General features: G+C 43.4%; 3 protein-coding genes across 7 annotated transcripts in view; 1 reads left to right on the top strand and 2 right to left on the bottom strand.

Annotated features, from left to right (window-relative positions):
• The window catches only part of LOC110485783 (SH3 and PX domain-containing protein 2A), a 119,612-nt gene extending 113,413 nt beyond the window's left edge, over positions 1-6,199 (bottom strand). For 2 of the 3 annotated variants that reach the window (XM_036940433.1, XM_036940434.1), the window contains exon 1: positions 5,640-6,198. In XM_036940433.1, the coding sequence (XP_036796328.1) occupies positions 5,640-5,711 (72 nt within the window). In that variant the 5' untranslated portion in view covers positions 5,712-6,198. Of the gene's footprint in view, positions 1-5,639 lie in introns of all 3 variants that reach the window. The other variant, XM_036940435.1, reaches the window with a different exon arrangement.
• Positions 6,200-6,264: 65 nt separating this feature from the next.
• LOC110487299 (CST complex subunit STN1) lies at positions 6,265-9,747 on the bottom strand. Its single transcript, XM_036940431.1, is given in 10 exon segments — positions 6,265-7,367; positions 7,487-7,495; positions 7,498-7,537; positions 7,770-7,907; positions 8,024-8,174; positions 8,322-8,442; positions 8,632-8,808; positions 8,884-8,961; positions 9,090-9,185; positions 9,276-9,747. Coding segments are annotated over 10 exon segments (1,116 nt in total). The 5' UTR covers positions 9,424-9,747; the 3' UTR covers positions 6,265-7,209.
• Positions 9,748-10,195: 448 nt separating this feature from the next.
• LOC110485781 (STE20-like serine/threonine-protein kinase) overlaps positions 10,196-23,769 on the top strand; it is a 36,005-nt gene continuing 22,431 nt past the window's right edge. For 2 of the 3 annotated variants that reach the window (XM_021556943.2, XM_021556941.2), the window contains exons 1-4: positions 10,197-11,017; positions 12,483-12,647; positions 20,608-20,656; positions 20,961-21,110. In XM_021556943.2, coding sequence (XP_021412618.2) covers positions 10,865-11,017; positions 12,483-12,647; positions 20,608-20,656; positions 20,961-21,110 — 517 coding nt within the window. In that variant the 5' untranslated portion in view covers positions 10,197-10,864. Of the gene's footprint in view, positions 11,018-12,482; positions 12,648-20,607; positions 20,657-20,960; positions 21,111-23,769 lie in introns of all 3 variants that reach the window. The other variant, XM_021556940.2, reaches the window with a different exon arrangement.

Here is a 23,769-nt window from a genome sequence, read left to right as displayed (position 1 = left end):
GCGCTGCAGCTCGACGCGTGACTTAGGGGCGGGCCAATCAATGACAGCTTGGACCTTAGCGGGATCCATCTTAATGCCTTCAGCGGAAATAACAGAACCGAGAAATGTGACGGAGAAGGCATGAAAAGTGCACTTCTCAGCCTTCACAAAAAGACAATTCTCTAAAAGGCGCTGGAGGACACGTCGAACGTGCTGAACATGAATCTGGAGTGACGGTGAAAAAATCAGGATATCGTCAAGGTAAACGAAAACAAAGATGTTCAGCATGTCTCTCAGGACATCATTGACTAATGCCTGAAAGACAGCTGGAGCGTTAGCGAGGCCGAAAGGAAGAACCCGGTATTCAAAGTGCCCTAACGGAGTGTTAAACGCCGTCTTCCACTCGTCCCCCTCCCTGATGCGCACGAGATGGTAAGCGTTACGAAGGTCCAACTTAGTGAAAAACCTGGCTCCCTGCAGGATCTCGAAGGCTGAAGACATAAGAGGAAGCGGATAACGATTCTTAACTGTTATGTCATTCAGCCCTCGATAATCTATGCAGGGGCGCAGAGACCCGTCCTTCTTCTTGACAAAAAAAAACCCCGCTCCGGCGGGAGAGGAGGAGGGGACTATGGTACCGGCGTCAAGAGCTACAGACAAATAATCCTTGAGAGCCTTACGTTCGGGAGCCGACAGAGAGTACAGTCTACCCCGGGGGGGAGTGGTTCCCGGAAGGAGATCAATACTACAATCATACGACCGGTGTGGAGGAAGAGAGGTGGCCCTGGACCGACTGAACACCGTGCGCAGATCGTGATATTCCTCCGGCACCCCTGTCAAATCACCAGGCTCCTCCTGTGAAGAAGAGACAGAGGAAACAGGAGGGATAGCAGACATTAAACATTTCACATGACAAGAGACGTTCCAGGAGAGGATAGAATTACTAGACCAATTAATGGAAGGATTATGACAAACTAGCCAGGGATGGCCCAAAACAACAGGTGTAAAAGGTGAACGAAAAATCAAAAAAGAAATGGTTTCGCTATGATTACCAGAAACAGTGAGGGTTAAAGGTAGCGTCTCACGCTGAATCCTGAGGAGAGGACTACCATCCAGGGCGAACAAGGCCGTGGACTCCCTTAACTGTCTGAGAGGAATGTCATGTTCCCGAGCCCAGGTCTCGTCCATAAAACAGCCCTCCGCCCCAGAGTCTATTAAGGCACTGCAGGAAGCTGACGAACCGGTCCAGCGTAGATGGACCGACAAGGTAGTGCAGGATCTTGAAGGAGAGACAGGAGTAGTAGCGCTCACCAGTAGCCCTCCGCTTACTGATGAGCTCTGGCTTTTACTGGACATGAAGTGACAAAATGACCAGCAGAACCGCAATAGAGACAGAGGCGGTTGGTGATTCTCCGTTCCCTCTCCTTAGTCGAGATGCGGATACCTCCCAGCTGCATAGGCTCAGCTCCCGAGCCGGCAGAGGAAGATGGTAGTGATGCGGAGAGGGGGGCAACGGAGAACGCGAGCTCCTTTCCACGAGCTCGGTGATGAAGATCAACCCGTCGCTCAATGCGAATAGCGAGTTCAATCAGGGAATCCACGCTGGAAGGGACCTCCCGGGAGAGAATCTCATCCTTTACCTCTGCGCGGAGACCCTCCAGAAAACGAGCGAGCAAAGCCGGCTCGTTCCAGCCACTGGAGGCAGCAAGAGTGCGAAACTCAATAGAGTAGTCTGTTATGGATCGATTACCTTGACATAGGGAAGACAGGACCCTGGAAGCCTCCTCCCCAAAAACAGATCGATCAAAAACCCGTATCATCTCCTCCTTAAAGTCCTGATACTGGTTAGTACACTCAGCCCTTGCCTCCCAGATTGCCGTGCCCCACTCACGAGCCCGTCCAATAAGGAGAGATATGACGTAGGCGACACGAGCAGTGCTCCTGGAGTAAGTGTTGGGCTGGAGAGAAAACACAATATCACACTGGGTGAGGAACGAGCGGCATTCAGTGGGCTCCCCAGAGTAACACGGCGGGTTATTGATTCTGGGCTCCGGAGATTCGAAAGCCCTGGAAGTGGCCGGTGGATCGAGGCGGAGATGGTGAACCTGTTCTGTGAGGTTGGAGACTTGGGTGGCCAGGGTCTCAACGGCATGTCGAGCAGCAGACAATTCCTGCTCGTGTCTGCCTAGCATCGCTCCCTGGATCTCGACGGCTGAGTGGAGAGGATCCGAAGTCGCTGGGTCCATTCTTGGTCGGATTCTTCTGTTACGGTGAGTGAATGAGGACCCAAAAGCGAACTAACTTAAACAGAGCTTCTTTAATAACCAAACATAGGTAGGCTCAGATAGACCGGCAGATTCCGACAGGACAGGACAAGGTTACAGCAAACATGACGATAGTCTGGCTCAGGCATGAAACACAACAAACAAGAATCCGACAAGGACAGGAACAAAAACAGAGAGAGATATAGGGGACTAATCAGAGGGAAAAGGGGAACAGGTGGGAGAAGGGGTGACGAGGTAGTCAAGAGGAGACAAGGAACAGCTGGGGGAAAGCGGGGGAGAAAAGGTAACCTAATACGACCAGCAGAGGGAGACAGGGTGAAAGGAAAGGACAGAAAGACACAACATGACAATACATGACATGCTCCCTCAAAACATGAGACATCTGTGGCATTGTGCTGTGTAACAAAACTGCACATTTCAGAGTGGACTCTTATTGTCCCCAGTGCAAGGTGCACCTGTGTAATAATAATGATGTTTAATCAGCTTCTTGATATGCCACACCTGTCAGGTGGATGGATTATCTTGGCAAAGCAGAAATGCTCACTAACAGGGATGTAAACAAATTTGTCCACAACATTTTAGAGAAATAAGCTTTTTGTGTTCATGGACATTCCTGGGATCTTTAAATTCGGCTCATGAAACATAGGACAAACACTTTACATGTTGCGTTTATATTTTTGTTCAGTCTACAATGACGGCCTGACGACTATGTAATACAAAACGGACAACACAGACAGAAGACACTGGCAACAGTACAAATACAAACAGTAGATGTATGCGTGTGTCATTTAAAACCACATGCTTCCTTACAAGGCAACGCAAACTAGTGACATCGGGAGACAATTAGAAACAGCTACATGTCTCAACAACCTGTTCATCTATTTGTCCTTTGAACTCCTCCAGTGACACCAGGTCCTGTCGTTTTATGTTGTTTTGGAGGGAATTCCAGACCTGTCGGCTGAGTAATGAAAGGACCTTTTTCCACGCTCTGTTAAAAATTTTGGAACAGTTTGCATAAAACAAGATTGAGATCTGAGCTTGTATGAGTTCTCATTTCGAGCTAGAAGAGATGATAGATAAAATGGCACACACAATCAAATGTACTGCACACACACACACACACACACACACCTCCAAGGCCTCTTGTTCAGTGACGGGGCGAGCCTGTGTGAAGTGAACAGAGGACAATGACTTCACTGACGACAGACGTCAGCACATCACCCTGACTCACACACATACAGACACCACTCTCTTTCCTGCTGGACCCTATCGTCGTCAAACTGAGGAAAACAATGGGCCAAGCCTAAAGCCCAGCCTAATAAAACCCCTTCAGTGATTCTCTCAGTGAGCAGTAATCATTCGAAAAACAGAGACCTTTTCACTCAGGTCATCATTCTGTTTTTGATGACTCAATAAATATTCGAGTAGGAAACGATCCCCTGAAGGCCTGTTTTATGATGCTAAACAACAACTAGCACTGCTGGTTCTGACTAAAGGGACGTCCAAAAGGTTTCCAAATGTTGTTGGCTTGATTGACTAGCGGTGGCTTCATTTGAAAAGCAAATACTGCTGGATTGCTACCAGCTCTTTAAACACTCATCTCACCTGAACAAGAGAGAAGCGGTGTTGTAATATTTTCTGTGTCTAAGCAGACGTGTCCCCCTGGGTCAGATGACCACTTCACCCCTGACAAAGACTTGTGTCTCATTCCCCTTCTCTCTCTCAGTCTGTTCTCATAGGATAAGTGTTTCCAGCTGTTTTCACCAACAGAGTGTTGAGATTGGTGGAGGGACAGAATTTCTCTCTCTCCCTCCCTCTCTCCCTCTCGCTCACACACACCCGCACACACACACACACACACACACAGTGAGACACAGTCTGGGGATTACTCCCTCCAGTTTCTTCTCACAGTGACTAGCTAGTGGTGATCCCAGGGGCATGGTTACAACGGAAACTAGGCCAGAGAGAGGCCCATGAGACTGCACAGCCCCAAAACACAACTGAACACAACACTGGCCTGGGAATCACCAGCAACAACTAACAACGTGCAATACTTGTAGTACGTCTAATGGTTGATTAGGTCTGTGTGGATCTGATGGCTGTTAGTGCATGGTGTTCCTTGCAGGTTAGGTATAATATATGGTCTGTAAGTTGACATCCTTAAAAGAGATATTGATGTCTAAGCACACTACAGTCAAATTCTGAAAATGTAATATAATTGCCAGAGTGTATGATTATTTCAACAGCAACATGGAGTGTTTGAGTTGACAACATCTAGTATGATCATATTTAATGAGATTTATAATAACTTGTTTGTTAGCGATGTATAGCGGCCCCACGAGTCTGGAGTGTAATGAGATATTGATTCGTATGCCTGCTGAAGGCAAAGTTCAGAAATATCACTTTCCCAAGAGTACAGTAAGCTGCCTTGAGGGACCCATAGGTAGACTACAGTAGCTCTGTGTTCAATTGTACAACACCGAGGATGACTACTAAACGAATAGATGAATTTATGATAAACATTTAAGGGTAGTCTATCCAATCATTCACTTTGGCTAATGCCTGCAGTACGGTACTAACAGTGAATCCGTCTAATTAAATTTGTTTTAGCTTGAATCGGCAATAAACTATCTCGGGTCTTGTGATTTATAATATAATATATGCCATTTGGCAGATGCTTCTATCCAAAGCGACTTACAGTCATGCGTGCGCACATTTTACGAACGGGTGGCCCCGGGAATCAAACCCACAACCCTGGCGGTGCAAGCGCCATGCTCTACCAACTGAACCACACTGGACAACTTACGTCATAAGTAGTATGTCGTACCACCATTTATGACAAAGGTTGTTATCGTTCTCATGACATAGTCTCGACAGATGTGGCATTCTAAGAAACTCCCGAGATATACCAAACTAGTCTATATTAGTTCCAGTTGAATAAAGCATCACAGTTCGGGTTCTCATGTTATTGAAAAAGATAGGCCACAGTTGTAACCTGTCAACACGTATAGTGTCTGTATTGTCACTAGTTATAACCCTTCTTTATATTCATCGGTTAGGCTATAACACATTCAAATGAATGACTGGAATGACATATATGTTCTAAGAGGCCAGTGCACAGAATATATCATCTCCTACACAATTTGATAAATGGAGATATTGATTGGCAGACTGAATCAGTAACTCATGAATCATTGGCTAGTTTAATCAAAACTGTGATGAGCCGCGATGACTGGTATAGGCTATAAGTGGTGAAACCTTTCACCGTGTATTCTATTCATAAATAGATACAGAATATATGAGGTAGTCATTGTAGTTGGGATTTTGAATGGACCCAGGTAGGTAGATAAATGGTGAGGGGGGTATCCTACTCACGTAATGTTTGGACGGATTGCGCCGCTTCTCCACGTCCACGACTTTTACATCCAACACTGTCCGAAACTGCATCTTGACGTTGGAAATGGCTACAGCGTACACACACAATAAATGCAATATCCCAGTTTCTGTAGTAGGCTATAGCCTCTGCAGTTCAAGAAACGTTGAAGAAGAACTCAAAAAGGACATTCATTGATTGGGTTGTCGAGTCTAGCTAATGTTCAGGCGCAAGGAATCAAATGTCTTGGCTTGACGATGCGTAATATACCCAAATGCACAATATATCATAGTCGCTATCAATTGAGAATCTATCTTTATATGGCTAAAACATTCTGCCCGAAATCCAAAAGGCGAGATCTTCACGTTGGACAACAAGGCAGGCTGGCCAGCGGTCGCATGCTGAGAAGGAGGTCACCTCAAATAGGAAAGTGGAGCGAGTTCCTTTGTGTGGATCACAATACCTTCGGCGAGGGGTGCATACCTGTAGGCTATATAGGGTTGGGGTAGGCAAAAAAAGCCACCGAATTCACCGCCAAATGCCTCCAGAAGCAAGCAGGGCGCAGAGCAATTATTTTTTTTTTGGGGGGGGGGGGGTTAGTGGGATGGGCTTGCTTGTCGTGTGATGAAGCACTAGAGGTAAACTGTACTAGAAGGTTGAAGTCCCATTCCAACTCATAGTTTATTGAATACTTGCATGTAGTTCTGAGTATCTTGGCAATGTCTACATGTTTGTAAACATTTAGATATGTTGGAAAAGATGCGTAATCATTGTAATAATCTTCACAAGCTGTAGCGGTTCCTTAAAGTGCTCCCAAGAGTGGCTACAATGTAGCTAATGACAAGAAAAATGTAAACGTCACACTGCGCTTGGACCATGTAAGGATACTTTTTATGGATGTGATTGGTTTCAGCATAACAATTCCATTATCTCCATTATCAAAAGCATGTATGGTTAAATAGCCATTAAAAAGGCTACAAATAGCTATAACAACCTATTTGTTCCTTAGGCCTAGATAGCATAAAGCATTCCATATATTGCTTCTTATGCCTCGCAGTTTCTTTGACAACGGTGGCAACTGAGTCATAAGACGCTATAGGCTGCCCTCATCAATAGCTTGGACGTATGGATACAGATGTTTCAAAGTGGACCAATCAGCGACGGGCTGCATCGCGGTGCATATTAAACGACGAAATACTGCCCCCGTGTGCAAAATGAACATATGATCCAAGTTGAATTCTAAATCCAGGTATTATACACATCATTTACACAACTTTTGCACATTGAAAAAAATATATATATATTGCACAAAACCGCTTGTCCTGTACTCTTTAAAAATGCATTACAGATGTACATAGCTCTAGCATGATTGATAGCAACTGATATCTTGAAGATGGCCATGTTAAGTAATAATCAAATGCATTCAGGGTCATATTTATTAGGGCACACATGTTATATATATTTTCCCAACGGAAAACAAAAACATGCGTTTCTTATTGGACAAGGTCAGATGGTAGCTCCCCGTTTCACTCCCATTTCAGACAGCTTGTCCCCAGAATGTCTAAGTCAGCGTCAGAGGATAGTGTAATGACTGTCGCTGGTGCTGATGATGTCACTATTACACTCCAGAGCTTTGAGGACCAGCTCCAAGGCTGCCTTGCTCACGTTGCGACTGTACCTCTGTCTCACACTGGACAGGATGTGCAGGATGTGGCAACCCTTTTCCGCATCTGGCAACGCGAGAGAAAGACCATCAATACATATTAGAATACACTGGTATAGCACTGGTGGAGCAGTGTATTTATTGTAAAGTACTCTAAATGAGTAAGAAGAGGGGAAATGCCCTTACATTTCTCTCGTCTCGGACAGCCATGAGAAGATCCTTGTCCCGTTCCGTTACCTAAAGGGGAGAAATACAGTAGAATCAAGACTTACTTGTGTCATTCCGATATAACCTTCAGTCACCACAGTAATACAATGAAAGATCAGTCTCAATCTTTCATTCTTGTATGCTGAGCACTTTGCTTGTGTCCCACATCCCATGAGCCTCAGGGTCAATGTGTTTGATGAGCTTCGCATAGCACTTAGTTCCTCTGTGATATCCATCTTCATGTGCTGCTGCTGCTGCTTACATGGTGGACCTCATCCTGACATTTGACCTTGCGGAACACCAAGCCTTCATCCTGCAGGATCTGAAGGCACTTCTGGAGTAGCTCCCTGAGCTGTTTGAAAGATGTTGGTGGACCCGATGATGGACCAGCCTCAGGCTCCTAGCATCGAATCAGATTTGAAAAAAATACAGTCCCACTTTAAAATGAACAACTTAAAAGCTCAACGATGCCTTCGTAAACCCTAAGGCCTACATAGATGTCCATAGATGTTCTACCTGTTCTGATGATGTCTTCTGAGGTTGTCTGGAGACCAGAGGCTGTAAAAGGTCCTGGATATCATAGGGTCTGAACCTGGTGACTTCTTTCTCTTTCAGGAAGTCCTTCAGGATACGAGTGGCTCTGCCAAGCAGGTAGGAAGCAGAACCACTGCAGGAATACCAAATAAGCCATAAAGATATTCACAAAAACATCAGTAAATCAAAGTTTGAAGTAAATATCATACATAATAGCCAAAATGATGCTGCACCTCACTGACCAGCAATTGAATACAGCTAAAGAGATGATCAGACCTACCCTTGAATGTTCTGTGCACTGCTGTCCAGATGGAATGGTTTATCATAGCACTGTCTGTAGAGCTGAGGAACCTCCATCATCCAGGATATCTGGACCGCCATCACCGGGTCTGACACTTTATCTACAACCAACGAGGGGGGGGGGGGGGGTGGCATTAGAGATTATATGGACAACAATAACTCAGGTTTAATAAACTGTGTATAGTTGTGAAATGCAGAAGTGTGTGTGTGTGTGTGTGTGTCCATATGCGCATGACCGTGCATGCCTGCGTCTGTGTGACCATATTCATGCGTGTCACCTCTCCACTCACAGTATGTAGAGGCCATTATCTCTCGCTGTTGTCTGGAGGTCTTGACGGGCCCTCGCACCCTGAGCAGTTCTCCTATCTCCAGGTGGGAGCTGCTATGTTGGGCTTGCCGTAGTTTCTTCAGCTCGCTGGCTGGGTTGAAGTCTTCACGAGCGCTGCTACCGAAAGACCTCGCCCATACTGAAGATAATTCATAGCCAACCGTGAACACGAACAGGGCTGACACACAGCTATAATGAGAATATCTGCACTTACGTATAGCAGGGTCACCTTGCTCCCTCCACTGTTCATCTTTCCAGCAAAGGCTGTTTATAACACCAGTTCCATCATCAACTGTGACGCAATGATAACAGCAGCCATATTGGATTTACATGGACTCAATATTTGCATGTGGATGTTAGTTTGATATGAGGAGACAAAGTAGGAATATTTCAAACGAATCACTTGAGCTTCACTGTTACCTCCGTAACAGAATAAGTCTTCTCGCTCTCGCTTGTACACCACAGTCCCGAGCACATCGACTTTGAATATCGGGTGAGAGTTGTAGAAGTATATCCCTAGGTTAGGGGAAGTGAAATGGGTTAGCTAGTGAAGTTGAATAAACATGACAGTGGCATTCATGTTGTCAAAACTGAAGTTAACAGTACCTGACACTTGACAGGACTCTCTCATATGTAGGATGTCTTTGACATAGAGCCTGTTGAAAGCGTTAAACATTGGGTCCAGTCCCCACAGCATTGAAGGCGGTTCCTCCCAGACACTATCCTCCTCTGGCTCTGTCGCTTCAGGCTGCATACCATCCTAGGCGACTCACTACATGCGATCAAAAACAACCAAAAGTAGCACGCTAACCTACTTAAGAAAGCTTTACTCGTCTCTCCCTCGCTTGGTTAATTTGTTTTGCTTCGTTTTCCCGGGATTTTTTTTTTTAGATTTGAGCAAATATTTGCACAGCTTCCGCAAAAGTCCGAGTTTCCGGTCACGTGAATAAGAAAATAGAGGAAAATAGAACAGATTAAATAAACCATGCATTTATGTAAACATCTTTTAATCGTGAAGGACGATTATTAATAGATGTAAATGTGGTAAAGACAACAATGTTGAAAAGTTTGCGGCTGTGCGTGCGAGTGCACGTCTCGCATGGGTATCTGGGACATGTCGTTTTAAGCCATTGAATGAGAGAAGAAAGAAACCCATCATTGTATCAGAGACCTAATTATCTCTCATATTGATGCAATTATCAAAATGATCAAAAACGTTTTCAATATTAGGGGAAATGTGCTATCCTTTTTAATGAGGCTATATGGCTTTTCTTTCTCGTTCAATTTGACTTAGGATTTACAAAACGTTGCAGGGCTGAACAATAGGCCTGGACTATAAATGTATTGAATAGGCTTCTACAAAATGTCGTACTCCTTAAAATATTATTTAAAAGTTTCCTTTAATTTATTAATCGTTTCTAAACACATCATGTTGGCCTCCAGTGCTGAGGGTGGAAGCAACGCGCTCTAGATGCTCTTTCCTCCACCATCAATCAAGCGTGAAGAAGTGAAAGAACTACAGTTGCGGGCTCATGAACGCGCATTTGACACCAAATCCTCTAGATTACTGGACCCCGTGCCTCGCCAAGGGAAAGAAGATTGTCTTACCATACCAACGGTGTTTTTATTCGCTATATATACATTCAAGTGACATTGGGGGATCGAATATAACATTTCATGGAATAGAATTCTTTGGGTCGTTTCTGTATCTTCTCTGTCTCTGCTCTTTGGTTGAGGAAAGAGCCCTGCCGCTTGCGTTGTCAGGCCAGTGTTGGTTGTTCTGAGGAAAAACAGTAGCTTCCCGTGCTTACTTTGCACTGTGAAAGTCTATTCTTTGGACGGAAATACAATGCCAGGAGACATCAAAGTGAATATTGTTGGTGTAAGAATCAACAATAGGCCATGATGTCGGTGGAACTTCATTTTGTTATGGGATAACAGGGATATCGTTGCCATAATAACGGGTTGATCATCAATAATTTCAGTTGAACAGTATTTGAAATAATTCTGAATTGTTATAATACTGTAACATATTGAATATGCCACCTCAGAGTCTGCTTGACTCACAAGAACACCAAGGGACCTAAGTAAACACAACAGTTCAAGTCCTATGCGGTAGAACGCACTGATGATCTTCGTGTTGCTGGATATTCATTCCTTTGTCAACTGTCTATCTGAAGAAGGCAGGCGTGAAAATGGCATCCTTTTTCAATTTCCGTAAAATCTTTAAATTGGGTGCTGAGAAGAAGAAGAAACAGTATGAGCATGTCCACAGAGACGAGAACCCAGAGGAGATATGGGAGATCATTGGAGAACTGGGGGATGGAGCCTTTGGGAAAGTCTATAAGGTAGGATAGGTCCTTTTTTGGGTCATTGTAGACCTCTTCTGATTCATTGTAGCAATGATGATGACATTGTGAACACGTTACATTTTACAGGTTTGAAACCATGTTTCAAGAATCATCAATCATGTCATGTGTGTGTTCATCTCAGTCCACTCTGCTGTAACCAATTGGAGTAGTATATCTTACATGGTGTTCCTTGGAATTCTTCCCTTCGGCTACGACTGGAAGTGTTATTTCTTACTCTATGATTAGGACTAAGCCCAACATTGGATTAATGACTGCCATTCTTTTCATTTTGGTCAACAATGGCAACTACACTGTCTCCAGTCCACACACGCACGCACAGCTATTTCTTCCCGAACTCTGATTGTTAGGCCATTCACAGCAGCCCTAAAACCATGTTAGATCGAGTCCCAATAAAATGATGGCATTGTTTTCACCGACCTCAATGCATGGGCAGAGCAAAAAGCATTGTTTACATGAGTGACATTGAATGTGATCACCCGTGAGTGGAGAGCCAAAACCAGTAGCAGGGTGCTTTGTCGACGCTATTCCAATTAGCGTGTTTGTTATTCTGTAGCCACCAGCCTATTTATGGGCATGGTGTAATGGTATAATAATAGCTATCTGGATCCCTACCATGATTGTGCTCTGTTTTCAATTTATTTCTGATCTATTAATAGAACTGTGTGTGGTCAGTTATGGTTTCCATATCGAACCATTTATTACTCGTTGTAGAGAATCCCATATGCCTTAAGTCAGTTTAGTAACAGATGCCATGTGAAGTTGCCTACTACTACAACCAAACTGTTGGCTGCTCCATGAACAAAGCATAACAACATTTACTCTAAGACTACTCCCAAGAATAGTATATGATGGACCTTTCTGGCATTACTAGAGCTACAACAGGCCAATCGAAGCACATCTGTGGGAAGTACATTTTCCAGTAATATTCTAACGTCCTGGGTGGAGAGGCATCGCTACGATACCAACTGCAATATGCTGCAATCTCATGATGAGTCGCCCTATTTGAACCAGCCTCCAAACACCCCATCGATTCATAGTGAAAGAGAAGTGTGTGTGTGTGTGTGTGTGTGTGTGTGTGTGTGTGTGTGTGCTGAATATGGATCCATCGTGTGTAATGTGATAATACAGGATAATGTATTGAAATCATTCCGATGGCAGACGTGACCTGAGGAACACACCCAGGTTAAGAGGAAGTGCCATATCACCGCGGACCGCGAACGTCATGTGAAATCTGATATCAACTCTTCTCTTGACTCCTATTTATGACAGCAACAACGGGACCCATTCTGTTCTATAATTTCCATTGTCATGAAGCCCCCAAAATAACACACTCACTCTAACCTTGGTGCGTCTTCTGCTAATGTCAACAGAACTCAAGTCTATTCCATTGTCAGAAGCCACCATTTAATAACCCTCTCACTTCTACCTGTGTGTCTCTTAGGCCCAGAACAAGCAAACAGGCATTCTGGCTGCAGCTAAAGTGATCGACACCAAGACGGAGGAGGAGCTGGAGGACTACATGGTAGAGATCGATATCCTGGCCTCCTGCGACCATCACAACATAGTGAAGCTGCTGGACGCCTTCTACTACGACGGCAAGCTATGGGTGAGTAGGGAGGGGCGTTCTCAGCGGAGGCTTGGCTTTGTTAGCGGTGCTGCTGTGACAGTGTATTGATGTTAGTGATAGCACAAACTCTGAATAGCACAAACTCTTGTCTATTCACCGAAACATTGGTTGTGAGATGGAGTGGTTCATGGAGAATCGGCGAAGACCAGCAGTGTGCTGCGGTGTCGTCCTTTGTTGGGGCCTCTTAACTAGGCCGTTGTGAGGACTGACCTGTGTCATGGTTGATCATCAGTACAACGGAAGGTTCATCCTCCTCTCACACCTACGCTACCTTGGTTATCGTCTTCCCAGGTCAAAGTTCAAACTGGCACCGATACTAGCAGCATTTATTGTAGTTTATTGCCATATTTGATAGGGAAATTCATTTTTGTATTACAGTGTATTATTATATTGCCTTTTTCGTCTTCATGATATCACTGAGTGATGTTGTGTCTTTCTGTCACCGCTCAAAATAACTGGAGTCCGTCCATATAACCCTCTCTTTGTTGACACATTGTTCTAGTCCTCACCTTCAGGATGGTGGTCACTTCCTGTGAATTTTGATTGGATTTGGGGATCTAGTGTCAGATTACTTTTCCTGGGGCACCCCTGTGTCCGAAGATAACGGTGAAATAATTGCATTCTGGTCATGCATATATTAGGACATTTGTGCACTCAGGGATTGCAAGGAGTAGTTTGCTTATATCTAACTAGCTCGTAAATAAGGGCCCATCTGTTTTGTTTTTGGTGTTCTTGGCATAGGACACCTAAAGTGAAACAAGCTATATAGGAATAAAATACAAAATAATACATATAAAACAAAGGCATTTTCACCTTTCATTCAGGAAAAATGGATTCAACAAATAATACGTAATATAGCGTCTAAATCCACAAGTTCAGTTCGTCTTAAGATGCTACCTGATAGGTTACATACCCAAGCCTCCCAAGAGCTCCAAAGGAGAACGAGACGAAAGCTCCATTTCTTTTTTTCAAGCTGGGAAATAATATGTGGTACGCTGTGTCTCCCTGTGTCTCCCTCCCTGCCGACAATAGAAACATCCACATAGACATATTATCAGTAATCAGACTCATCAAAAGCTGTGATGATTACCTGCAGTATTTGGTTACACTGCAGCTCTGTTGTGTGCTCGGCCCTTTCCTCTCCGTTGTCTGCCGAACAATGGCTTCTAGCCCAATGGCGGTTGTGTATTGATTATTATCTCTGCTTTTTATTTGTATTTTTTTTTTAACTAGGCAAGTCACTTAAGAACAAATTCTCATTTACAATGACGCCCTAGGAACAGTGGGTTAGGGGCAGAACGACCGATTTTTGCCTAGTCAGCTCAGGGATTTGATCTAACAACCTTTCGGTTACTGGCCCAGTGCTCTAACCACTAGGCTACCTGCCGCACCTACATGCCGCTTACATGGTGGCTGGTGTGTAAATAGAGATTAGCACAGGAGCTCTTGCTGTAGATGAAAGACTTGACATTCTAAAAGGCTGTGTAGAAGTCAAGTCTGAGGAGAAGGATTTATTTTGTCTTCCTCATTTGATATGGCTCTAATAACGATGTGGTAAAACCACATTATGTTTTTTAAGGGTTAGATTAGTGACCGTAGCCATTTTTATGTTTCATCAATTTCATTTCGCTTCAGTCACACTGAACTATTTTACCATGCACGTACCCACTTTGCAAGTTAATGTATAGACTAGAGTTAGCCCTGTATATAATGCAGAGTGGCCGTGGAATCCACTTTTCTGCATCCTTCTTCCCGCCAGCTAAAGGTCCCGAAGCTTCTGCACATGTGCAGGATTCTCTACTTTGCCCACAGTCTCTGCTCTACTCGTAGACAACAGGCCACTCTGGCGAACGGTGCTCGATTAATAAAGTTAGATCAAAGCTGAATCCATGTCTGCAGGATCACACAATGATGGTATTCTACATAACAGAACGCGCCACTAAGGTAAAACGTGTGATTTGATTGAAACCAAACACGTGTAGGCTACAGTTTAACACCATCTGCTCTAAAATGCGCTCACGGTACATCATTAAAAACAACACTGTAGGCTACCTCGAAACAACACTGTAGGCTACCTCGGAACAACACACTAAGCTAACTCGGAACAACACTAAGCTAACTCGGAACAACACTGTAGGCTACCTCGAAACAACACTGTAGGCTACCTCGAAACAACACTGTAGGCTACCTCGAAACAACACTGTAGGCTACCTCGAAACAACACTGTAGGCTACCTCGGAACAACACTGTAGGCTACCTCGGAACAACACTGTAGGCTACCTCGGAACAACACTGTAGGCTACCTCGGAACAACACTGTAGGCTACCTCGGAACAACACTGTAGGCTACCTCGGAACAACACTGTAGGCTACCTCGGAACAACACTGTAGGCTACCTCGAAACAACACTGTAGGCTACCTCGGAACAACACTGTAGGCTACCTCGGAACAACACTGTAGGCTACCTCGGAACAACACTGTAGGCTACCTCGGAACAACACTGTAGGCTACCTCGGAACAACACTGTAGGCTACCTCGGAACAACACTGTAGGCTACCTCGGAACAACACTGTAGGCTACCTCGGAACAACACTGTAGGCTACCTCGGAACAACACTGTAGGCTACCTCGGAACAACACTGTAGGCTACCTCGGAACAACACTGTTGGCTACCTCGGAACAACACTGTAGGCTACCTCGGAACAACACTGTAGGCTACCTCGGAACAACACTGTAGGCTACCTCGGAACAACACTGTAGGCTACCTCGGAACAACACTGTAGGCTACCTCGGAACAACACTGAGATCTAGCTAGATCTTACGGTGCCTTCGGGAAGTATTCAGACCCTTTGACTTTTTCCACATTTTGTTGGCTACAGCCTTTTTCTAAAATTGATTAATTATTTTTTTCCCCCTTCATCAATCTACACACAATATCCCATAATGACAAATCAAAAGTGTGTTTTTAAAATAAAAAAACGTAAATATCACATTCAGACCCTTTACTTAGTACTTTGTTGATGCAACTTTTGCAGCGATTACAGCCTTGAGCCTTCTTGGGTATGAGGCTACAAGCTTGGCACACCTGTATATGGGGAGTTTTTCCCTTTTTTCTCTGCAGATCCTCTCAAGCACTGTCAGGTTGGATGGGGAGCGTTGCTGCACAGCTATTTTCAGGTGTCTCCAGAGATGTTCGATCAGGTTCGGGCTCTGGCTGGGCCAATCAAGGACATTCAGAGACTTGTCCCGAAGCCACTCCTGCGTTGTCTTGACTGTGTGCTTAGGGTCGTTGTCCTGTTGGAAAGGGAACCTTTGTCCCAGTCTGAGGTCCTGAGCGCTCTGGAGACTATTTTCATCAAGGATCTCTCCTGTACTTTGCACTGTTCATCTTTGCCTCAATCCTGACTAGTCTCCCAGTCCCTGCCGCTGAAAAACATACCCACAGCATGATGCTGCCACCACCATGCTTCACTGTAGGGATGGTGCCAGGTTTCCTCCAGACGTGACGCTTGGCATTCAGGCCAAATAGTTCAATCTTGGTTTCATCAGACCAGAGAATCTTGTTTCTCATGGTCTGAGAGTCTTTAGGTGCCTTTTGGCAAACTCCAAGCAGGCCGTCAGGTGCCTTTAACTGAGGAGTGGCTTCTGTCTGTCCACTCTCCATAAAGGCCTGATTGGTGGAGTGCTGCAGAGATGGCTGTCCTGGAAGGTTCAATACACATATAGGAACTCTAGAGCTCTGTCAGTGACCATCAGGTTCTTGGTCACCTCCCTGACCAAGTCCCTTCTCCACCGATTGCTCAATTTGGCCGGGCGGCCAGCTCTAGGAAGAATCTTGGTGGTTCCAAACTTCTTTCGTTTAAGATGATGAAGGGCACTGTGTTCTTGGGGACCTTTAATGCTGCATAAATGTTTTTGTATCCTTCCCCAGATCTGTGCCTTGACACAATCCTATATCTACGGACAATTCCTTCTACCTCATGGCTTGGTTTTTGCTCTGACATGCACTGTCAACTGTAACACCTTAAATAGACAGGTGTGTGCCTTTCCAAATCATGTCCAATCAATTGACTTTACCACAGGTGAACTCCAATTAAGTTGTAGAAACATCTCAAGGATGATCAATGGAAACAGGGTGCACTTGAGCTCAATTTCGAGTCTCATAGCACAGGGTCTGAATACTTATGTATACTTTCGCTTTATCATTTTTGCGTGTAGATTTCTGAGAAATATATATTTAATCCACGTTAGAATAAGGCTGTAACGTAACAAAATGTGTGGGAAAAAGTCAAGGGGTCTGAATCCTTTCCAAAGGCACTGTAAATACATATCCCATTGAAACTGATTGAGATCAAAGGGTTGGTATGCAGATGCTTCATGGACTTTTCACGGGTAAAGCTTAAAGAATTATCATTAACGACTGACAGTGAGAAATGTGAATGGAGGGTGACCACAACATTATTTGCGTAAAGGTAGAGAAATATGCGCAGTACGTGATTCAGACCTTCAGTTCTGGGGAAAGGGGACAGAGGGGGCTGTTACCTACGGATCGGCGGCCTCGGCCATTCTAATTTACTGTCCTAACCACAATGTACTTGAACTTAGACTGTTAGGCCTAATCATGGGTCAGATCATATGCCTATTTTTTCATATGTTGCATATCTTTGTCACACAGACCACAATTTACCTGACCTTTTAACCTTTGGTTAGGACCTTAGCCACACAGCTGCTATCTCAAGAGTTGTGTCCTCCGTCTCTCTTCTACACCCCATGAATGGCTCCTCAGAGGGCTGTGTGTGTGCTGGGAGAGGAAGTCATGGTGACAGCCCGGTCGTTCCTCTCTCCCCCGCCTGTCACTGTAAAGACCCACTGTTTGGCCTATTGTACACTATTGTACATGCAGCTGGACTAAAACAACAGCTCGCCTACCAGTGAAACAGCACCACAGGGGCCTGTATGAATGACAAGACTGTTTCAAGGCTTAGGCTTAGGCGGAGCATACTGTCTTATTTCACAAGAGTTTTGTTGGGTAGAATGAAAGGTTTTTTTTTTTGTCGAGTTTTATGTTTGATATGGTTGTAATAAGGCTAAACTAAGAATTGGTAGTTTTTTTTGTAAAACATCACAGCACAGTTGAAAGATATATGGCACATGGAAATCAACTGGATGGTGTTGAGAGATGGATGGGAGGGGTTGAGTGGAGCTGAAAGATGGGACTTAAAAATATAATATTTTAAAATATACTCTGTCCGTAAAATGTATATAGTATGTATAAGCTGGAAGTAGAAGCCTAAGAGTTGTTGTCCATTAGTTTAATCCAATTGGGGTGGGAACATAATAAAGGATTTCTGTTGTTGTTATATACATACATACAGTTCAACTCTGAAGTTTACATACACTTAGGTTGGAGTCATTAAAACTCGTTTTTCAAGAACTCTACAAATGTCTTGTTAACAAACTATAGTTTTGGCAAGTCGGTTAGGACATCTACTTTGTGCATCACTTATAATTCACTGTATCACAATTCCAGTGGGTCAGAAGTTTACATACACTAAGTTGACTGTGCCTTTAAACAGCTTGGAAAATTCCAGAAAAAGATGTCATGGCTTTATAAGCTTCTGATAGACCAATTTACATAATTTGAGTCACTTGGAGGTGTACCTGTAGATGTATTTCAAGGCCTACCTTCAAACTCAGTGCCTCTTTACTTGACATCATGGGAAAATCTAAAGAAATCAGTAAAGACATCAGAAATTTTTTTTTGTAGACCTCCACAAGTCTGGTTCATCCTTGGGAGCAATTTCCAAATGCCTGAAGGTACCACGTTCATCTGTACAAACAATAGTACGCAAGTATAAACACCATGGGACCACGCAGCCGTCATACCGTTCAGGAAAGAGACGCGTTCTTTCTCCTAGAGATGAACATACTTTGGTGCGAAAAGTGCAAATCAATCCCAGAACAACAGCAAAGGACCTTGTAAAGATGCTGGAGGAAACCGGTACAGAAGTATCTATATCCACAGTAAAACGAGTCCTACATCGACATAACCTGAAAGGCCGCTCAGCAGGGAAGAAGCCACTGCTCCAAAACCGCCATAAAAAAGCCAGACTACGGTTTGCTATTTCACATGGGAAAAATATCATACTTTTTGGAGAAATCTGATCTCTGATCTGATGAAACAAAAATAGAACCATTTGGCCATAATGACCATTGTTATGTTAGGAGGAAAAAACTTAAGGGGGCTGAATAATTTTGCACGCCCAATTTTTCAGTTTTTGATTTGTTAAAAAAGTTTGAAATATCCAATAAATGTCGTTCCACTTCATGATTGTGTCCCACTTGTTGTTGATTCTTCACAAAAAAATACAGTTTTATATCTTTATGTTTGAAGCCTGAAATGTGGCAAAAGGTCGCAAAGTTCAAGGGGGCCGAATACTTTCGCAAGGCACTGTATTTACACACACACACCAAAAATATATATATATATATTTACACACACACACACAAAATATATATATATATATAATATATATTCACACACAAAAAATATGGGGGATTGGAAATGATGCAGACAATTACATTGATGGAAGCCACAATCTATCTGCAATATTAAAGATCTACCCCCTCTTCTTAGAAAGGTCACACGGGTCATTGTTGCTATAATGATGTTTGACTCTAAACCTCAATAGGTGAACAGGTCAACTTCTCTCTAAATGCTAGCCAGAAGGAGAATAGAGCGTACCTAAAATTTCTCATTAACTGTTACATTGAGGAAGTGTGTTTTGTCTTCCTCTTCTTGGCACCTCTCAGCAAATATGTCTTACATTGTTTCCCTCTCAGTAGCATTTCCCTATTCTACTCAGCCCTGACTAACTTCATTTTTACTGTATTGAGCACAGTAGGGCCGTGGATCACTTTAGCTTGTTATTTTGTTTTTGTTAGCCTAATTGTTTCTCTTTTGTATCCGTAGTGTTAGCAGCATGCTAGGCTAGGTTATATCCCTGATACAGTCCAAAGTCTATTGACGTATCAGGACTATGCTAGTCTAACGATGCTACCTCCCTACACTGAATGGCTAGGTGTCTCTCTCCTCCAAATACCTAGCCTCATCGCTGCTCCAGCTAAAGATAGCCCCCTCCCACCTGAGGCGTGCATGGAAACTCCTAATCCTATTTGGGGAAAGGGCTAAGTTCTGGCTAGCTCCACTAGGCTAGGCTGCATGTGTATACTCTGAGAAAGCCTTCAGAGCAAAGCAACAGAATGGCCTCTCTGGCCAATCCTCTTACCTCAGCGGCGCAAAGCAGCCATATTGAGAGCTTCTTGAAACCATTTATGGCTCAGCAGGTTTCATTCACTGAACCTGGGCAGGAGGAGGTTCACTGTTCAACTCACTTTCAGATTGTTTTACACAGCAGGGCCTGTATGCTCAAAACGTCTCAGTAGGAGTTCTGATCTAAGATCAGGTCCTCTCTAATGTCCATATAATCATATTCATCCATTGATCTAAAAGGGAAAACTGATCCTAGATTAGAACTCCTACTCTGAAACACTCTAAGGATACGGCCACAGACCGGGAGTTTGGTCTTTAAAAGAAGGAGACTTTTAAAGTGTTGTATGGTATGGAGGGGAGAGGGTTTGCTGGTCCATAGTGGAACAACTTAGGCCTACGTTATGGATAGGTAGAGTTAAGTGTGTTGCGTCTTGATATCATTGAACTTGAGACCCTTTTATAAGACCCTTTTGCATTGAATTGTAAGGCTACTGGGTCCAGACAGGACTCCACTGACAAAGACCACGTGTTGTAAATGTATGGTGTGTTTACCTGTTACTGTGGTATTTAAGCTGTTATGGTATTTTAACCTCATTAGATGAAGGCTGTTAGGTTTCTTTAATCCACTGTGCTGCACCTACTGTAACCATTCTTCTCTTATTTTGCAGATCCTGATAGAGTTCTGTGCGGGTGGAGCGGTGGATGCCGTCATGCTGGGTGAGTCAGTCTTCCTACTTCTAAAGAATGTGATAAGCAGATGAGCGATAAATCGTTGGTAACAATGGTAATGTATTTAACAATAGTATGGTGGATATAACAGTATAGTAACAGTTAACTGATATTGAACTACCAGTGATTAGCACCAACACGATGTAGACCACGCTCATACTACATTGATAAGGTATCAGTATTAACATTCTTCATTAATTCAGTCGTGTGTGTGTGTGTGTGACTGCGTGAGTGAAACCCAGTGTGTGAGGAGGAATGCTAAGTGTGTGTTTATGTGGCCCCGTTCCCTCAGAGCTAGAGAGGCCCCTGACGGAGCCCCAGATCCGGGTGGTGTGTAAGCAGACCCTCCAGGCCCTCCTCTACCTCCACGACAACAAGGTGATCCATAGAGATCTGAAGGCTGGGAACATCCTGCTATCCCTGAACGGAGACGTCAAACTGGGTAAGAGACTGGGGAAGAGGGGCTGGGAGTTACCTAACCCTGTGTGTTTCACAAACCTCTCGCCGGGGACCCGCACGCCGTTCCATGTATTAGAACTATTCCACAGCTAGCACACCTGATTCAACTTGTCAACAATCAAACCCTTGGATAGGTGTTTCAGGTGATGTAGATCAGGGCTACAACAAAATTGTGAAACGTGCATGGGTCCACGAGTAGAGGTTTGAAAACCACTGCCCTAACCAACTATGCGTGCTTAACATGTACATTTAGTCCTTTAGTAGAAGACACTATTACAGTCAATGCACACCACTAAGGTAGAATGCATTACCATACACTCTTAGAAAAAAAGGTTATTCGGCTGTCGTTCCACCATTTCCTGGTTGCTAAAATTATAATAGTTTGCCTAATTTCAGTTTGTGACTAAACAAGCAATGTGTAGAGAATCATTGTACCATCTAAACTACTTTGAAATATATTTTCAATAATCCAAAATATTGCACAGTGCCTTGAAAAAGTATTTGCCCCCTTTCTAATTTTCTAAATTTTTGCATATTTTTTTAATGCTGAACGTAATCAGATCTTCAACCAAAACCTAATATTAGATAAAGGGAACCTGAGTTTACAAATAACCAATAAATGGTATAGTTATTTTATTTCTTTAATTAACAAAGTAATGCAACAAACAATTCCCCTGTGTGAAAAAGTAATTTCCCCCTTACACTCAATAACTGGTTGTGCCACCTTTAGCTGCAATACTTGCAAGCATATTTTCAGCATTTGAAGCTGGTGTACAAAACCAAAAGTAAAAGACCTAAAAACTAAACATAAGAACGGGAATCATAGAAATAGCACACACAGAACAGATCTACCGCTTCTTAGACTTGCTTTCAATGAGAACGACGGATTTATAACTCACATTTCTATGTGAATTTGGTTGGTTCACCAAAAAGTTACATATTGCCGCTTTTAGTAGGGCCAGGGGGAGTTTTTGGATACACCATAGAAGTGCATTCTTGGATGTTGCATCTGTTGGTGCATTTAGTAAAAAATAAAAGCATGATATCACCGCTATGAAACACCAAATATGTTTAGAGCAGATGTGGAAGAAAAAATAGAGGAATAAGGTGGTCTTTGTTTGTTAGGTTTATCATAACATTTATAACACAATATACAGACAGAAATGTTCCATCACGTAATATTGTAGCTGTCATCTACGAATCAGTTATGTCACTCAATTATGGCAATGCTAACTGCCTACAAATCGATTGCGTGTTAGGAAAGCCTGCATGTCATCATTGTTCTGTCATATTGGTACACAGTGAGGGCTGCTCCACACAGTAAGCTCCAGACTCATCATGCAGTAGGTTGTGTATTAGGATGAGTCATAACTTTGTGCCTGTAACAGGCTTGATGTGATAATGCAGTACAAAGTAGGGTTTTGTGTCAGTACAGTGACATAACAAAGGTGGCTGTGAAAGTGCCTGTTTGCATGTCAGTGACAGGCAGTGAGAGACTTTTTGGGAAAGATTCATCACACACACACACACACACACACACACACACACACACTCTGCTATAAACAACACATGATGTCATCGTTCAGATGCACACGTAACGTAAAAATAGATGTTTTGTTGTTGCGTGTTTTTTGCGTCGCTAACATGATTACTGTTATGCTTTTGAATAGGCCTGGATTTGGCTGAAGGCCTATATGTATTTCAGAAACCATTGTCTAACTTGTATAGATTGGCTTGGTCCAGGGGTCTTCAACATTTTCTTGGCCAGGGACCCCCTCCCAGGAAAGCCAGCGACCCTGGGACCACTATCGTACGTTAGCAAAAAAAAAATGTCACGTCTTATCGGGTGAATGATACTGGCAAGGAGAAGTAAATAACATGTTTAAATGAATAGATTTGGTAGATAGTTTTTTCATTAGTTTGACCTCCGACATCATCATCAAAGATGCTGGTAACTAACCCAAGATACACCACCAGTGTTGTTCCCAATGGGAGAAAAGTAAGCTTAGTGGGCAGAACAAGCCAGGTTTGGGCAGAGCCAAGCATCTGCTAGCGCAATCCTATTGTCGCGTTCCAGCATGTATTTGCATGTTTCTGTTAGGGAACGCCTAGTCTGTGAACTGAGGGTGTGCAATAACTCAATTTGCCCTTGCCCTCCTAAACAATGTATTTTTTTCTAATTGTTTCTAAAGGGTCAAGTCTACAAAACTTAGTGCACTCTGTTCATAACATACATTGTAGGTTTTGGAAGAGAACTGTATTGTTTAATCAAGGAGTAAATTTGTCGAATGTCTGCTCCTCCCACTTCCCGCCACTGGACTGCCTCTCATCATTATATGTGCCATTGGAACACAGGAGTGATGGTTGCTGATAATGGGCCTATGTAGATATTCCATCAAAAATCTGCTGTTTTGAACTAAAATAGTCATTTACAACATGAACGATTTCTACACTGTATTTCTGATCAATTTGATGTTATTTTAATGGACAAAAAATGTGCTTTTCTTTCAAAAACAAGGACATTTCTAAGTGACCCCAAACTTTTGAACATTAGTGTATGCCATTTAAAAAAAATATTCTGTTGATGCTAGCGATATTAATAAAAACATTTAAGTAAAACCAAAAAATCTAAATCACTTCAG

Source organism: Oncorhynchus mykiss, chromosome 13 (genome assembly GCF_013265735.2).
Source record: "Oncorhynchus mykiss isolate Arlee chromosome 13, USDA_OmykA_1.1, whole genome shotgun sequence".
Taxonomy (NCBI): Eukaryota; Metazoa; Chordata; class Actinopteri; order Salmoniformes; family Salmonidae; genus Oncorhynchus; species Oncorhynchus mykiss.
Note: the sequence above shows the minus strand (reverse complement) of the source record. Positions and strands in the feature narration are given on the sequence as shown.